This window comes from Opisthorchis viverrini (assembly GCF_000715545.1).
Source record: "Opisthorchis viverrini unplaced genomic scaffold opera_v5_12, whole genome shotgun sequence".
Classification (NCBI taxonomy): Eukaryota; Metazoa; Platyhelminthes; class Trematoda; order Opisthorchiida; family Opisthorchiidae; genus Opisthorchis; species Opisthorchis viverrini.
Genome location: NW_008751668.1, coordinates 3,578,459 through 3,597,408, shown reverse-complemented (window position 1 = coordinate 3,597,408; position 18,950 = coordinate 3,578,459). Strand labels below are relative to the sequence as shown.

Here is an 18,950-nt window from a genome sequence, read left to right as displayed (position 1 = left end):
AGCCATCCGGGTGACTTCTGTTAGACAGTTTTTGGGACCGTATGGTAATGTGGGATTTCAGATTACAACTGTAGTTGAAAAAAATAGATGTGTTTTTGCGGCCCCCCCCCAAAAAAAATCCATATTCTCGCTGTTCAGATTACAGTTCCTCAAGGTATTGTCACTTCTGATGACCGCGTGCTGCATGCATCGTCCACTGGCACCAACGATATGTTAGGATTGCTACTCACCTCAGGAGACTGCAGAGCTGTCTTTCGCAAATTAAAATGAATTCACTCCGAGATAGGCGATTACTTTTACAAAAAGCTAGGTACAGATAGATTTGTTCATTATTCTCTTCTAAGCCAATGTAGGTCGATTTCCGTTACGTTTACCTAACTGACAAGCGAAACAGTCAGTGTCGGTTACATCATCATGCAATCAGGATAATGGTGCGACCTTGAAGTCAATCATGTCACATGATTGAAATCGCTATTTTCCGGTTGATATGGCAACCAAGGACAAGCAATCCATTTCCGACATTAGGGAGGTCTAAAAGATAAACTTGTTTCTTGGTGAAAATGGTGATGTTTAAACTATAAATGAAGCTGTAGCACTCCTTCGGTGCCTAGCAACCAAGCTAACGGAAGGAGGCACTAGGGCTAGGTACCCTAGCCCAGACAGGAACAGCCGAAATGCTGAGGTTGGGCATGAACCACGGATCTTCCGGTCTGTAAGCTGGCGCTTTAACCACTGAGCTATCTGGACTGCTGATTTTCAGGTAAACATTGTATTTAACAAGCTAACCATTGGGAACTGGTCAGGTGGTCAAATCGTCAATGTTTACGTCACCAACTAACCTCTCAACTGTATATGGCAAGCGTCTACGTGCCCTCCGTAGTGCAGTAAACAGTCCTGGGTTTACATCTAGCCAGTGCAGTTTTGGGGTTTTGCAGGTTAGGTATTTTCTTTAGAGCCACACCACTAGCGTTTGAACGTTCGTCCTCCTATTCTGGCGTAATTATTCCGGTGAGTGTCTTGGCCTGTTCAGACGTGAAAATTCAGATGCGTCCAACGTGCGTTGGTGGACTAGTGGTCACATTCTCGCATCGCATATCGGATGTCCGCGGTTCAAATCCCGGGGCAGCCATTGGATATGAGTTGCTGATAGGCTCTAATAAGAGCGAAACTCGAGTCCAGTGCGTCCCTTTGGTGTGGACTCACCGGAACAATTACGCCAGAACAGGAGGACGATCGTTCAAACGCTAGTGGTGTGGCTATGAATAAAGAGGGAATGCTTCTTGCAGATCACCTTGAACGATCCTTTCAACTATGGATACGCTGGACAACAATGTTCTCCAACGTGATTACAGGAGTAACGTCGAATACCTCTTCAATCATTGCTGTCTCTTTTTAATGAGTAGACCGTTCTGTATAGGTAGCACTAGTCAATCCAATCTGCGGTGGGAATAAGCGGACGTTAATGCTTGTACAATCGCTAAAAGCAATCATATACACATTTTATTTTCAGGACGATATTGCAACATCTGATTACCGAATCATTCATAAATTTTTCTGTTACTCTGAAGTACGCAGTGGTGTTAGTTTTACCTGAATTTTTCCCGGTTGTTCATTGCATGGTAACATCAGGTGGACGTCGTTTCGTCTATGCTAGTTAATGTTCATCCAAACACAAGTTCTTCAACTAAGATCAGCTGATTGTTCATTTAGTATAGTATAGATAATCAACGAAGCCAAATTGATACACACTTAGTAAGGTGCCCAGAAGGTGGTGGTTGGCTGGACTAGTGTAAAATATCAGACATTTTGATCTGGGGTAGCGGTGTCCTTTTAGAAAAAATAAATGAGTTACGGGAGAAGGATAATGGCTGACACACACAAGCCGTTTTCTTTCCACGATAAAATGCGTCAAATCTAGCACTTTACATAACAATAAAAATAAAATGACGGATTTCATAGAATATTCACTAAAACACTGAACAACACAATATCAAGACAATCAATTTCTAAATTGTTTTGGCACAGTCAGTTTCCATGTCTGAAACTGTAATCAACCTTTCGTATAAGCTAAGAAAGCCGCATCCCAGTGGAAGTCACCGCCTCATAGGGAGAATCCACGAACTGGCTACAGAGGGAAGGGTGTTTTTGCTTTCTTGTTACCCTCCTCCAAAAATGACACTTTCGGGACTACTTCCTTTGCTAAATTTCATGGTTTTTACTTGTTTTCTGCAGGTCAGTCAGACCAACCTGTGGCTAGATTGATGTTTTTTTTCAACTTGATGTAGTCATATTTTTTTAAAAAAAAACTGCAACAATCACCACACGATCGTTGGCTTGATTGACTTACAAGCAGCTGTATTTTGTTGATCCTTATTTACCATGGATAAAACCTGAACTTTTGTTCTCAATATTTAACCATGTCCTGCTTCCAGTTGAATGGTTTCCTGCTGAGAAGGCAGCTGAAGAGAGTGGAACCAACAATTTTGTTGGAAGAGTGAACAAATTCTCTGGGATCGATTTTCTGAGACAGCCTACTTCTCAAATTACATTCATCCAATCGGAGAATGTTGGCTATCTTTGATACGGCAGTCAGAGAGTTTGTCACAACTAATAGGGATTTCCTGTGCTCACCGTGCTTTGTATCGTGAATGCAGTCGGTTACGTGAAGTCACTAGTTTCCGAGGACCTCGAAAACACATCCTACTCTGTTAGCGCCCAAGTGAATATGCGTTCCACTAACGTGTTTTTGGTTTTAGTTATACATCTTTAGTGGCGGATGTCCGAAAGAGATGTCAGATAATGACGAAAGTAACTTTTGATTTATAATTCTGTCAGTCACCTCATCTCTAGGTTTAATTCCGCTCTGTCTACACATGGAGGATTTGGAAGTAATGAGGTTTACATCACTTGCCAACAATAGGCAGGTGCAAGTGATTACCTCTCACTGGTTTGTAACAAGCCTGGACATCAATGAGTTCTTTCATTGTTTTCAATCCTGAGGTTGTGACTATGAGCTCAGGATCCTTGTTTATTCTACATGACCTGCACCGTTTGGTTTGGTAAGCTGTACATTGAGAGCCACCAAGGTCTTCTTGGCTCATCCTGCTGCCATAAGATTTGGCTTCTTTCAGGCCAAGGCTGATGAGTTCCTAGTCCCTGAAGCGCCATCGAATACTTCGTTTACGTTTTTTCGGTTCAAGTGTGACTAGGACATCCTTAATTGACAACTTTACCTTCGCTGTGATGTTTTACTCCCATAAATCTCATGCGTAGAACAAGGCTCCTTGAGACGTGGTGATGTTGATGGAGTATCCGAAAAGAAAGTACATTATGATCCTTACGTCTCCGGAATTGAGAACTTAGTTTGAAAGCACAAAGAGACCAGTGGTATGCAATAGACAGTCTTTGAATCCATAGGCAACTCTTTTGAGAAAATGTGTTAGCAACTGACTGTTACTGACTTGTTCACGTTTTGGTTCTTACTGATGCATCTTTGAATAAGACTGGTAGAGACAGTGATTGTTAGACAGGATGACAAAAATGAGCCTGTCTACAACCACGAATTAGACTAAAATTTGTGCTGTTGGCCAATCCTATGTTGAAGCTCACATTTGTCATACATAAGTGCCCATAGATGTTCAATCATTTACGTACATGTGGAGGCGGACTGGAGTTGTATATGGAGGCTTCATTCGGTTCCCTACATCTAGCTTGACAGCCTCAGGAGTTTGCAACCAATCAACGAGTGACCACGTGATGTATATGCCGTAATTCAAGTATGAATGGAGATGCATTCTGTCTGAGATTGAGTTACTGATAACTCGTGTACTGCCCACAGTTAATAACCCACACTGAACGCGAACGGCTTCAAAATGCTTTTAGACTCTTCTGTATAGATCTGCGTCACTTGCGGGAAAGAATCGCAACTGAGAACTCCCAAATCTCCTCACCATTCTGGCATTATATGCGTAGAAAGATAAGTTACGAGCTTTACATTCATGAATGTCCTCTGCTATGTTCTTGACACTAGACAACATTGGACGTCATGACACTTCGCGTGTAGCAGTCAATCCGAGGAATCTATCTATCAATTCGAGATCCAAAATATTGTGTTATTCCTATCGTTTAAACTTAATTAGAAATTTTTCACTTATGAAAAACGGCAAACCAATTCGCTTCAAAATAAAAGCGACAGAATAATCAATCCAGCTATTAGTATCTCCTTAATCGTGTGGATTGTTATCTCGTGGTATGGAAGAATCCCAAGTGGGTTCAGCGCGGAAGTAATCTGATGAGCTGGACTAGTCTAAATCGGTTCACTGTACTTTTGTGCACCAAATTTTTCGGCCTAGATTAACGACTATTGGCATGACATAAATGGATAAAGAGATTGATAAAAGGTTGAATTTTGGACTATCATAGATTTCAATCAACAAAATTTCTGTAATAATTCGGTCATCAGTTAAGAAAGCTAATGTCAACGTTTGTGCACAAAAACGAACGTGAGACATAGGAACGACATCATCCTAGCTGGGGGGTATCTAACTGAGGTAGGCAATGTCCGTTTCTTCAAATGAACAATGATATCCTGAGTAATCACAGCTCTAAGCCTCACTAGCATCTTGCGGAGAATAGACCCGTGATGACCGCATTTTTTGCTCTACCGCTAACTCATCTATTTGGCTGATGCTAGCAGATCCGCAACACATTTCCTCACTGGAAGGAAACTCCCACACTCACAAAAGTCGTCATCTCTTCCGGGGAATACTGTCTGAAAAGTGTCACCAGTTTATGAACAAAAATCAGTCAACGGAGCACACCAAGTGCTCCCGGCTGGGCAATATTTCACATCCCACCTTTTATATTTGTTAAGCCGAAAGCTTATTGAAAAGTGACAAGTGGACAAATGTACTGGTCACCTCAGTAGCGTCAGTATTGGTTGCCATGGCTAACCTACCGCGCAACTCATTGACTACCAACAAGTGGTAAATTACTATTGTCTGAAACCCTGAGAAAATTTGTTTCTGAGAGAGGAGCTGAATATGCTTGCACTAAACCAAAAAACCAAGACAGACTGCATTTTTACCACATTCGTGTGAATCGCATGCTCATGAATAGGCGAATAAGGAGAATAATTAGCGATAAACACACGTGGTTTGTGAGTTTCAATCAGACGCGGCTACTTTATCAGGTAGTGTCGTTCCTTGCAGTGAAGTGACCTGACACTTTATACGTAAAAGTCGTCCTCCAAACGCAATGCACCTGACTCCGATCAGTCAAAACGGTTACTTACATCAACTGTCTACGTTGACGGGAGTACGGATAGAACAACTTCCAAGTTCTCTCTGTTTGGCTTTTAACTTCGTACATTTCCAGCCGCACAATTTGCCAGTCATGGTACAAATTATGGCACAAGCACTTATCCGTCCACACTTTTTCTCGGAACAACACATTTAGATAGCTCCATTCGCGAAACGTACGAGTGTTTTTTTTTTCAGATGGAATCGACGATACCAAACATTGTGCTTTCAGAAAGTCACAAGTAAGATAAAGTCAAATGAGAAATCTGCTGATTTTCATATATCGAGACGTAGAATTGAGATTTCTTGCGCAGCGCATTCTCTCAAGACAATGATGCGCGACGTTTGAATGTTTTCGGAGTTACAGGAAAGCTTGTCGAATTGCCGAGGAGCTTTTGCAAGCTCTGGTTCATGTCAAAAAATTTAACATGCCAGCTTGCTCAAGGGAAAATAAACTAAAAACTTTCAGGGCTCCAAGCAAAAATAATAAAGCCTCTAGATATTTTTATTTTGTCTTTGGTTTATTGTCATCTGCCGGACAGCGCCTTGGTGACCTCACTGTATTGCATCAATTTCGCAAACAATAGATAAGTCAATCTGACAAACGCTTTGCTCTTAGCTTACATAGTTTTCGAGCCTTCAGTTAATTTTCAATCCGTCGTCATATCGGTTTAAGAGTTTTTAAATTATTTTTTTATCTTCAGTAACATGTTTTGTCGCATTTAGCCACCTATTCCATTATTGCACGCACACTAACCAAATCGGAATTTCGGAAACCTTAATCACTGCTTCGAGCGAGAGAGAGTAGGTATCCACTAAAGATTCAGTGGTCCATTGTGCAAAATGCATTAAGACCTCAGTCAAACAACATTACTTTAGGAATTAAGTGAACAAGTGGGGTTCTGGGATTACTTATCGGCGGTTATTTTTGTGATTAGAATAACATGGCTACATGCACAACATAAAGTCATAGTCTCCCCTCTTGAAATTGCAATTAACGCTTCCACCTAAGAAATGATCACTCGAATAGCCAGTAAACAACTGCTCACCTGATGTGGTTCTCTTCATTGTGGGATTGGCGACGCTATATCTTGTCCAACTGCAATCTAATCACTAGATTATCGGCTACTATTGTCCAAACATACATTCAAACAACTATTATCGTTTGATTTGAAAAGCACAAGGTCATAAACATAGAAAGTGAGTGCAGACGATGGGTCTGGAAGCGTGACAGGATAATATTAGATGAAAACAGAGAAGTGTGCCATTCGGAGTCATCCCACCAACAATTACAGTCAGACAAGATTAATCCCAATGTATGTAGGAATGTGCGGTATGAAAACAAGCGTGTAGTGACCAACAACCGAGGAAGGGACAAACAACGCTGAATACTATTCAAGGTGCGGCAAGCGCTAGCAAACTCAAGACGCCCACATCAGGCACAAAGTTCCATCATACTGTGTCTGGTGTGAGAGTCGACGGCAAGAGTGCACCACACATAAAAGTGTCGTAAGTACGGAGAGAGCCCATAAAGATGAGCAAACACAAGTCGCTGACTGTGACAATCAGCCTTGGCTGATTGAAGAAAGCAGGTCTCTCAATAAGAAACGATCATCAACTGGTGGAATGAAAAGTCATGATCACAACCGATTGCACGTAGGGCTGAGACTATTGCGAGGGAATATTCATCAGCACCATACTTCTGCTTCTTCTCATTCTACACAGTCACTCAGCGCCCATCCGAGATTATGATGACGTCTATCTGAGTCGCTCGGCGTTCCCGAAGTGCGGTTAGGTCAGACTTGATGAAAAACGTCGAAGTACGCACTCTCAATCCCCAAAGACTGTGTATCCCAGACGATAGGAGACGTTTCACGAGTCCCTACCATTATGTATGATCCAGCAGGACTGCAAAATCTGCACCTCATGGCACCGGTTGATCACAGCCTCCACTACAGAACATCGTCTGGCCACTATGAACGCTTCTAAACTTCGTCCTAAGCAGGTTGCATCGGAGCTGGATACGGCGGATAAATAGCTGAGGAAACATTCGTTCTGGAAATGAGGGAGGCGAAATGACTGTGACCGTCAATGTTGTTGTGCAGACTACCACCCGAAGCAGCCAGCAGCTCTTCCTTGGTGTTTACAAATGCATCATGGACTCGGATCGGAAGGCTGAGATCTCGAACAATCTTGCCAAATGCGAAATCATTGACCACATTGCTTAGTACCCGGTACTGTGTAAAAAGGAGCTTTTTCATACGCGCTCCCCGCTGCATCGGGATTGTTGCACTCAGGCCAGGGACACCAAGTCCTCCATGTTGTTTACCGACTTGGATGTAGCTGATCGGGATGTCCTTTGGTAGACGTAGTCAGCACGAATAGACGACACCAAGTCCTCCATGTTGTTTACCGACTTGGATGTAGCTGATCGGGATGTCCTTTGGTAGACGTAGTCAGCCACGAATAGACTGCTTGATGTAATTGTCCAACCATTTGAACGTGTTTCGGTGGCCTTGGCAGAGCACGAGCGAATATGTCAGCATCAGTATCAGGTAGTTCCTAGTTTTCTCCATTCTTTGAGGCGGCTTCAACGGGGCCCGGGTAATCAACTCGAGCAGTTTGAGTAGGTTCTGCCGGTGGTCGGTCTTACAGACGGTACAAAAATGATTACATTCTTTAGATTGGCACCCGATTTTGAGACAGGTTAGCTTACATTACAGAAGAAATCTCGATTGCGAATTCTCACGCACTCCCGCACTGCCAACTAATTTCTTATAAACGAAACTATGATCGCCGACACCATAGCGTTTAATCTTTGGACTAGGTTTAATACAATCCATTTTGTAAGGGATATACTGGGCTCCTGAATACAGAAAACATCCATTTTGAGACTGAATGTTCATAGAATGATGTGACGATATTGCTCGCCGCCTTCAGTAGTAAAAACTCCAGAATGGAACGAGCGAAGTAGAGTCCTCAAGAAAAAAGGCAACCTCAACAATTCCCAGTTTAATTAGCCCAGCTTTATGGTTTGACCTCGTAATCTAGGTCTGTTCCCTACCCAATCGCCTATGTGAAACATCTTCAAGCTTTGCAACATTTTATTCTGGGTTGTGCTTGCCGTAACATATCAGTGGACAGGCAGACACGCATACTGCAATTATAAACACATTTAAAACCGTTCCGTCGCAATCCTGAGTGATCACGTCCAAAAAGTTAGACGTACCTTGATTTGAAGCTCCAAGACAGCGTTCCAGCCGTGTTTTCAAAGCTAGCATCGAAGTGAAGTCAGTGACGGGCTGTCGGGTTGTATTAAGCAACCTTGGGATTGGTGTGTCATGCCAAGATCAAATGCTGCCAGATCTGGAATACTGTGCCAAAAAAAGCAAGAGTTGTCTTTTTGATTTCCGATTGACGAACATAATTAACGAGAGATCGAACTGAGTGTCTCGTTAACACCATAGGCATATGCAAACGGATACAATTTGCTATTAGGATTTGGGAACTCGGGATAAGCTAAACAAGCCAGTGCGTGGCCTTTTCGTATCCGGATCGCACTTTTGTCAGAAGAGTTGTAGTACCTCAAATCCCCAGAAAGCCGCTTTGACAACAAAATTAGCAGTAGTGACTCGAGTAACTCAATGTTCTCTTTTGACATCATATATATTTCTTAGATTTATCGTAAGCAGTGATTTGGGAATACTGCAATTGTTCTTCCCTATCGACTGCACAAAATACTGAATCCAAAACTCCCAAAGTAACAAAGCAAATTTCATTGTAAATGTTGCACATATTTTTGGTATTAACCATAAGTGGAACAATTCCAATTTGGTTTTTTAATCCAGCGTGTTTGGACCCTGAACTCTGAAAGTTTTGTCTAAGAAAGACACCGTTAAACACCGGGACACCCATTTACCACACATCATAGGTTATAATCACATAAAAGAGCCAGCCTCATCATAAAAGAGGATAAACATGTCTTAGGTAAACGGTGGTATCAAAGCCAAATTCTTCTCTGTTGCATAATCGTTGCAAACCAATTGTTCGGAACTACTATGGTGTTGGCACAAAGCACGGCTAGCTAGCTGAGCTGGTCGCTAACTGGCGGACAAACAGATGACCGCTAACCTTGAGCTTCCTGACTTCTTTCGGTGGTTTTGTCCTGGCGTTGCCATATTTTCTCGTGTTGCCGCCACACATGTCCGTCCGACAGCCATTTCCACTCAAACTGGCGGCACTTGGGTTGGAAAGGTGCATTGGTTAAGTCCGTTTCTAGATGGCACTTTACTAAGTTGCTAACAGTGACCCCAGGGTCTTTTCTTCTGGTTTTATATTTTGGATTGGCTCCGTTTTCGTCTAGAAATATTGAAACCAAGGATATTGGGCCGTTTTTCCAGATATATCTATTGTGTTAATCCATCCATGTATAGATTTACTCCTGGTTGCCCGATACGGTATTTAGTGCTCACACATTCTTACTTAAGACCTTTGAGCGCCACTGAATCTATCAGTCTTTGTAATAAACATAAATGCAAAACGATCGAAGTTTAACCTTTCCCTCCTCTCAACTTGCAGGTCAACGCCTGGACACTTTTTGGACCGGCAGTGAGAAGAAATGGATAGGAGTGGTCGCTTCTCTGATTGAAATCTTCTTCTTTGGAGCATTTTTCTACGGGATAAACAGTTTGATACCTGCGTACACGGATATTGGAGTTTTTGAGCAGTTTTGTAATGGCACCGACTGTAGTCGACAAAATGTCATGTTCTCTTATGCATATATCCTGGGCCTTTTTTGTCAGATGTTCTTCTCTCCCTTGACCGGACTATTAATGGACCGAATAGGGCTGCGAGTTGCAAAATTAGTTGCCGTCTCCATTTACACCACCGGATCGTTGATGTTTGCCTTCACGAATGGGAATACCTCATTTTTGCTCTTTCCAGCAGTCGTCTTTGTTGCCATAGGTTCCCTTGCCAATTTGTTTTGTAATTTCTTCATTAGTAACTGGTTTCCAAAGCAGAATGGACTGCTTCTTTCTCTGCAGAACGGTGCCTTTGATTCGAGTGCAGCCATTGCGTTTTTCATATCACAGACAGTTCCTCAGATTTCGTTACAAACGTCTTTTATTCTGATTGGAGTGATCAGTGCCGTCTATGGTACGTTGATGGGTTTGCTGTTTCTCAAACAATATGGAAGTGACATGGACCTACCACCACCGGAAATAGTGGAGGAATCGTTGGTCGAAGATGAGGTACACGTTTTTTTCGGCTAATTTCCGTAAACTTTCTCTCATTCCATGAAAAACTTATCCTGCAGTTGATGATACCATCCAGATAACACATGTTATGCACCCACCCTAAAACACATATGTCGATTTTGATAATATCCGCAGTTGGCTTACATCAAATTCGAAGTGAAACAATTACGAAAATGTAGAACGAATGGTCTCTGGTTAGAATTATTCTGACTCAAGTTCGCTGTGGATCAATTGATATATTGGTGAGGTATTTTGGACAGATAACAGCAGGCGCTGTATCACAGCCATGGATGATCCAAACTATTCAAGACTAACAAAAACTGCTGGTAATGTGTTAGAATATTGGTAGCTCCAGTGAACTTACTGGGTGTTGATCAGGTCGGTGGCTGTCAATCTGTTCGCCGAGCTTGCCAACTGGCTTGCAAACGTTTCGTCACCATACGAGGAGAGATCATCAGTGTACGCACGGATACCCACCCACTGAAGATGTCTCCTCGTATGTTGGCAAAACGTTTGCAAACCATTTGTCAAGCCCAGCGAACAGAACAACAGCCACCTGATCAACAACCGAAAAATGGGTGCTCAACTAGTAGTGCACACAAGCGTGTAAGTCGGTTGTTTGAGAGTGGCCATAGGCCTGAAGCTAACCGGTTAATATACGTTCATTCTTGCGCTAAGGTTTTTCGCTTTCTTTTCGTGATCCTTGATGCGTGTCAGAGCGTTTTCTGTAGGTACTCCAACCGATATATCATCCCTTCAGCATCCAGTAAACCTTTGAATCTGGGGCATGCATTATCGAGCTTGACATGTTCATTCATTAGTACTTCACTTGAAGCTACCGAAGTGTCCCTGTTATGGAGGAACGCGACATATCTATGTTACTGTACTAAGGAAATGTATTTCGACTCAATCTGCTTGGAGATCACGCGTAGCTGAATCTACACACGTCACCTAACCGAAACGTCCGTTGCAAAAACACACCAGCCGCCAGTACGGATATAAATAACATGATACTCGTCACAAAAACCAATTTTTCGAACTTTATGTAGATTTTCAGGTACTGATTTGAACGGTAAAACAATATTCACCCAGATTAATGGAAGGAATTATCAAGAAGAATCACTTGCGAGTAAATGCACTGGTAGAATTTATCCAGATTTAAGAAGGCAGCTCAACAATGTGTCTAATTTTGATGCCCATTTTGCGTCGTTCTAGCATGCTAATAACTCGCATATTAGAAATATAACGCTTTGTTGGCTGGTAGCAATGCGTCATCAAGCGAAAGAAGGTGTTTACCTGTTGCCGGAACAATCTATTTGCATCCATAGGGTAGTATGAAAGGCAGGCATCTGGCCGTTCAAGATAGCCTAGGAGAAGTTAAATGAAATCTACGGCCCAATAGCTGCTATGCATATTCCACAGTGCTTCAACCACACATTTTAGCTACGAAGAAGTACGACTTTTGCTATCGTATGTAGCCTTTTGGTCATAGCGTTCCATATTTTATTCTAAGGTTTGGATGACTTTCGACGGAAACAGCAATATTTGGTGTTGGTTTGTGCCTCAAGAGCCCCCTCCCCGGGATGTATAACCAGATAGGGTGAAATACAACAGAATATGCCATAAATTTCCTGGTGAATTCTGCAATCATTTAATAAACGGGTGGCAGCTAACAGCAGAAATCTGCTAATAGGTTTTGCCCTGGACCCTGTGTGCTTGGTAAACATACCCTCATTACTCGTCTGGTGTAATAATCACAGCCGTACACCAAAAAATCTGGCATTCTTTGAATTTTGTTTGCGTATCCGAATTAATGTATGATCGCCCTCTTTCATTTTGAGATAAAAGGGCAGGTTATTTGCGATTCCTGTAGACCGGTTCTGGTGTCTTTTCGGTCTTGTGTATCTTCAATATGGGTTACAAATTCGAAACTCGTTGGTCTCTGAGTTCCTTCTTATTAACTGCATACATTATAAAGCTTAATGATTAAAATTTCAGCTTTTTTTCCAGGCTACTAACATAACCTTAAGCTTAGCTGCATTTCCAAAGTACGGTTGCTGATTTTGATTACCGCATACTATGTTGATCTGAGTGAGTGCGCTGTCATCTGTAAAAGTGCTCTGCTGTGAGTAAGCCGTTGGTTCACTTTGCTAAACCTTGGGTTTTGTGCAAAAAATACACCTCTCTGCTAAGGAAGTAGAACAACCAATAGACGTGGTGTATCAGAGAGTCGCTTACGAAAGCAATGATAACCTGATATGGGTGAATAACTTTCGCTAAAAGAGTATGACTCCAACAGATGCGTTACTTCTCAGAGTGCTCTTTTTTAGGTTTCATGGATAACAGGCCTGTTCTAATTTCTCCATGGGAAATAAGATGCAATCTATCAGTTGCTGAGGCGTTCAGGGAAACGTGGACAAGAATAGGATCTCAATCGGCTATTGTACATAGTCCCGACTCCAATTGCACTCCGAACCATCGCTGTACAGTTGTCTCGGTTAATCTCAACATGCGCACAGACTTTAAGCCACGTTCTGTGAGCAAAAGATTCATCTTAATTGTGGAACTCAGCAGCCTGATTCAAAGTGACCTTAGGAGAACTGTATTTGCTGTTTTTAGCATGATTTTCCTTTTGAATCGTTGACATTTTACCATCACTAAATGATAACTGGTCACTGCCATTTTCCCTGTCTAAATTAACGTATTTTTGTCTTTTTATCAGATAAAAGAAAATGGAACGCTGGCCATAGAAAACGTGGATATGGAAGTGACTAGAGTTATTAGGAGACGTTATCCAAACTTGAAATCTTGCTTTTTGTCATCACCGTACGCTCTGATAATGTTCTATTCACCCGCTGGAAATCTGCGTTACTCTTACTACAATAGCAGTCTGAGTAAACAGCTAAATCGGTCTTTTGGGAACGACAAGCAAACTGTGGATGAGCTGTTGGAGGCATTTTCCGCTGTGGCCCTATTCGCCTTCTTTGTTGCCCCCGTCAATGGGCTTATTTTTGATGCATCTAGGAAGTACTTTCAAAGAAAGTTGGCACGTCAACTGCAGGATTCCAAACAAAAGCCACCCGATGAAGAAATCTATTGGACTCATATGCGAGCCATGTATCCTGTTCTACTGATCACAGCAACGCTTACTCTATTGATGACCATCACACAATTTTTCCCCGGACATCGAGCTCTATTTTACATACAATTTGTTATTGGCATCTCATTTCAAACAATGTCGGCCAGTTTGAAGGCCACAAATGTGATGCTCGGTTTCCCAGTCGAACACTTTGGCACACTAATGGGTGTTTCATGCCTGTGCTCAGCATTTATGGCCCTGATCCAGATAGGATTATTACAGGCACCACTTAATGTGGCCGATGGAATAATGCTACTCATTAGTGTCATGCTTTACATTCCCCCATTATTTTACATATTTAAAAAAAGATAATGTACCACAAAGCAAGTTTAGGATTCAGTCTCTGTTCATCACCATCCTCTTGTGTGTTCAATGCATGAAATAATCAAGGTCATCTCCATAAGCATTGGGTACCCGATTTTTTCTTCCTCAGAAAATAATCTTAGGTCCATAATCGCTACTCTTGCCCGTTGAGACAACCATTTTTCGTGTGCGCAATTTACCTCTCTCTCTCTTTTTCACTGACTTTTATGTACGACGAAGCAAACATTTAAGGAGAACAATTTTTTACAGTCACCAGTTTCTTTTTGGCGAACAGTGATGTCATCGAAAGGGTCGCATTCACTGGCATTTTCAGCTGTACATGTTATAGATTGATCCTAGCAATCTGTTGGACCACGTCGAGTTAGGCTAGAAACCCCAAAAGCCAAATCTACAAATGCGGTACTATAAGTACAATAATAAAATGATAAAACGTTACAAACCTCGAATCGTGGGACTATGTCGGTTTCAATACAGCGGTTTAGGAACTGCTAATTCCTAACGGGTCTCAAAGTCCACGCCGACTCGGAGCCACTTGTTTACAAGCTAGCGAAACCATGTGGGAACTTAAACAACACGTCCAATGACAAGGTCAAAGAACGGTTTATGTTCAGGTCAAAAACAAGAAGGTTGGCAAAGGCGCGAACCAAAATAACAAAAAAAGGGGGAATCGCGTTGTACAATAAAAAAAATAGAAGAAAGGATTCAACACACGTGAATGATCCAGAATGAATTACAGAAGATTCCTTTACATCTCTAGGTTTGTCTATCATCCGGAGCAGCACCACTCCGTAAGTTTACGAAGAGTGCTACTGAATAAAATTGGAGAGTCTTTCTTAACGGCATTCAGGATGTCCACTTAATGGGAACACGGCACTGACACAGCATTTGACATTAAAATTCTACCACATAATCTACAGAACTGCACGTAGGATAATGTCAGGGTGTCGATGAATTGGAAACCACCCCACACCACTGTTTGTTTCGTAATGAATTGCACTAAATTCGTCTTGGCCTGTAGAAAATCTTATGCAACAACATACTGTTGACAATCCCCGCAACAGCTATTGGCAGATGTCCGGCACTCCATTCTTGCGACCCAGACTCCACTGTTTCGACGTTCACACAGGCCGAGCAATCCCAATTCAGGTAATTGTTTTTGGAATTAATGATGTAATGGTCCTTCTACAATTTCACACAGTTTTCACTCTAAGTTAGATTTTTTGAACGACATTATTAAATATTGGCCGACCAGGTTCACTTTTACTGCACCTACCAGATCCGGTAAAAGTGTAGGGTTTATTCAATAATCTATACTTGTCGTGCTCATCATATACAGATGATTTTTGTCACAAGTCCCGAAGGATCGATTTTCTTGGTCCGGACTGAATGGATAGTTCGACCATTCCAAACGAAGTCCGTGACAGCCTCTATAGATTACACGATCTGTCACAGGCATCTGTCGAACAGTCAGCTACAGTAATTTGAATGAACCTTAGTGAATCCCTCTAATACACGTCATTGAGAGCTTTATGCAGGCTTGTTAGGCCCCCAGTCTATTCCAATACTTGGTACAACTTCATGATTTAGATAACTCTGTGTCGCCCAGTACCAAAGCTACGGCGGGTCGCCATGGAACAGCTTGCTATGCGTGTTACACATTTCAAAATCCCTACACTAATTAGCCAGACTGAGCAGTATGTTTCCCCGGCTCAAAGAGATTACCACTTACTCTGTCTGCTCTACGAAAAGACAGGGTAACTCACTTCATCACTGTTGACCCGGAGACACTTTTACAAAAGGCAAAAGCACCTTTCGCTTCACCTTGCTGTGTGTCAGCAATAACATGAATATTCCCCATCACTACGACGCTTTTTGTTGAGTTGTATGCAGCCAGGCTACACGGGAATCAATAAAGTGATTTCTTGTCTCTGCCAGTTATGTTAGTAGCGGATATTTAGGGATTTGATAATGTCATGAATGCATCCGCAAGATTCGTCCCAAGCCTACAAGTTGAATCTCATAGCCAGAAGTTGTACACCTATGGTAAGATTCTAATCCTGACTACTGCAGTTTATTTATAAAAGACATTTGTGCACTGGTTATAAGTGATTCCTACTTCAAACAGCCGGAGGTTTGTATGGCAGAATCGGTGTTGAACGAGTTCACGTTTCAGCAGCAGAGAGATTCCTGGGTAACCGACGAACATGTATTATTTGTTCCACTCTGGTTACATTTAGATGGCTGTCGTTTTCTAGGAAAAGCGATTCTTACAGTACCTTCAACGCGCTACGCTGAACGAGTCAAAATAATCAATACACTAAAAAAGCCATTCGTTTGTAATTTCGCTCAATCAGTTCCGAATTACTTGCAAATTATTCATAAGGTTGCTGAAAATTCGTCGACAGCCCACGACCGCGATATCTCGAATATCGTAGCAACTGAAACACGAGGCGGCCTGGTGCAGTGCACTCAGTTGCCTGGAAACATTACAAAAGAGAGATTCAGCTGGATTCCAGTTGAGTCTCTTGCAAAACCAAATCAGTTTGCAAACGAATGTATTTCGCTTCTTGCAAAATACTCTCCACCAGGCGTATTTTGCGAATAATGTACAGTTCGGGCCAAAAAATAACATGAGGTTGATGGAAATCCGGAGAATGTGCCTACCTGATAAGTCTTAAGAAAGATAAAACAGATTGTGGGTTGTCAAAGAACTTTCAGTAACATTACGAATGGTATTTCTTTAATGATGTAGTTGAGGTTGTTTCTTTTGTAATCCTAACATACTGCAATCTCTGTTGTCTGGGTCTACATATGCCTATCCGTTTTCCGTCAAGTCTATTGCCGTGCGCAAAGAAATTCAAACAGTGCAGAGAATATTAATTCTCTGGGTTCCTTCAAGGTGTGTTTTGCATCGCCGTCCGAATTTATTGTACCCGGCTGGTTATCTAAGTGATTCTGTTCCATAGATTTGTTCAGTTGCCTCATTTGTTCCATTTTTCATTCCAGCTAGCCAGGTGGATAGCTGATTGACCGCCTGGCTTCATAGACGTACTGATCTGATTTGGTAGATCGGTTCGTGATAATACTAATAATAATACTAATAATGAGTTCATTTCCCAACTTGTAGGGAACACGCCGGTTGGACGTTTTCAGGGCTAGCAGCTTCATGGTTCCCGATGGAAAAGAACAATGAAGCATTTTGCACAATTGTCGGGGGATGTAATTACACCACTCAGGTACCCTTTGAAACCTGATGGCCTGAAAGAAAAACTGCAGATGACCAATCTCCAGCTTTATTCCTCCTGAAAATATCACACCACATTTATCATGAAATGCAAGTCAGAAAATGTCTTAATGTGTTTGAGGAAATTGTCTGCCAGATATCCTAAACTTCCAACATTTTTGCACTTCGCATGGCTGTACGGGATCCCTAACACAGATGCATTTTTATATCACTTCTGACGCTTGATTGAACTGCTTTGAGCTTTCACTTCGGGTTTTTGCAAGGATGAAGAGCTAAGGGAGTGACACCGTGCTTAGATAAGTTCGAGTATACATAAGATTTACATGAAACCACCCATATAGAGTACTTTTTAGCAATAAGTAGCATTACTAGATGATTTCTCACAAAGAAGACTGGGAAGGTGGTCTTGACCATTTTGATTCATACAGCAGTGAATAAGCCCTGTAAGGATCAGGTGATATTAGCATTATATGCACCTGAAAAAGGCGCTCCGTCATCGCTTCACCATGGTTCAAACGCTTTTTGTTGAGTTGTATGCAACCAGGCTACACGGGAATCAATAAAGTGATTTCTTGTCTCTGCCAGTTATGTTAGTAGCGGATATTTAGGGATTTGATAATGTCATGAATGCATCCGCAAGATTCGTCCCAAGCCTACAAGTTGAATCTCATAGCCAGAAGTTGTACACCTACGGTAAGATTCTAATCCTGACTACTGCAGTTTATTTATAAAAGACATTTGTGCACTGGTTATAAGTGATTCCTACTTCAAACAGCGGGAGGTTTGTATGGCAGAATCGGTGTTGAACGAGTTCACGTTTCAGCAGCAGAGAGATTCCTGGGTAACCGACGAACATGTTTATTTGTTCCCACTCTGGTTACATTTAGATGGCTGTCGTTTTCTAGGAAAAGCGATTCTTACAGTACCTTCAACGCGCTACGCTGAACGAGTCAAAATAATCAATACACTAAAAAAGCCATTCGTTTGTAATTTCGCTCAATCAGTTCCGAATTACTTGCAAATTATTCATAAGGTTGCTGAAAATTCGTCGACAGCCCACGACCGCGATATCTCGAATATCGTAGCAACTGAAACACGAGGCGGCCTGGTGCAGTGCACTCAGTTGCCTGGAAACATTACAAAAGAGAGATTCAGCTGGATTCCAGTTGAGTCTCTTGCAAAACCAAATAAGTTTGCAAACGAATGTATTTCGCTTCTTGCAAAATACTCTCCACCAGGCGTATTTTGCGAATAATGTACAGTTCGGGCCAAAAAATAACATGAGGTTGATGGAAATCCGGAGAATGTGCCTACCTGATAAGTCTTAAGAAAGATAAAACAGATTGTGGGTTGTCAAAGAACTTTCAGTAACATTACGAATGGTATTTCTTTAATGATGTAGTTGAGGTTGTTTCTTTTGTAATCCTAACATACTGCAATCTCTGTTGTCTGGGTCTACATATGCCTATCCGTTTTCCGTCAAGTCTATTGCCGTGCGCAAAGAAATTCAAACAGTGCAGAGAATAAAACTGTCCACCAGACCCACCCAGTCACAACGCTACAAACTAGCCTTGTCTGCCCGATGTCTCTCGACATTTCAAGTGATCCATTCTTTGTAATCACTGCGCTTATATGTAATGAATGGTTCCTAGCTTCCCCTCCTGTTTCAGCGTTTCCTGTTCATT

The 18,950-nt window shown here is 42.0% G+C and overlaps 2 protein-coding genes across 2 annotated transcripts; one reads left to right on the top strand and one right to left on the bottom strand.

The window, feature by feature from the left end:
- Nucleotides 1–1,110: 1,110 nt before the first annotated feature.
- On the bottom strand, nt 1,111–7,228 carry T265_01184 (hypothetical protein; the record flags this gene model as incomplete). The annotated part of the gene is made up of 3 exons (XM_009165145.1): nt 1,111–1,256; nt 6,759–6,875; nt 7,129–7,228. 3 exons carry the CDS (start codon nt 7,226–7,228, stop codon nt 1,111–1,113), a joined length of 363 nt encoding a protein of 120 aa, XP_009163409.1.
- Nucleotides 7,229–9,832: 2,604 nt separating this feature from the next.
- Nucleotides 9,833–14,009, top strand: T265_01183 (hypothetical protein; the record flags this gene model as incomplete). The annotated part of the gene is made up of 2 exons (XM_009165144.1): nt 9,833–10,558; nt 13,281–14,009. 2 exons carry the CDS (start codon nt 9,833–9,835, stop codon nt 14,007–14,009), a joined length of 1,455 nt encoding a protein of 484 aa, XP_009163408.1.
- Between the last annotated feature and the right edge of the window lie 4,941 nt (nt 14,010–18,950).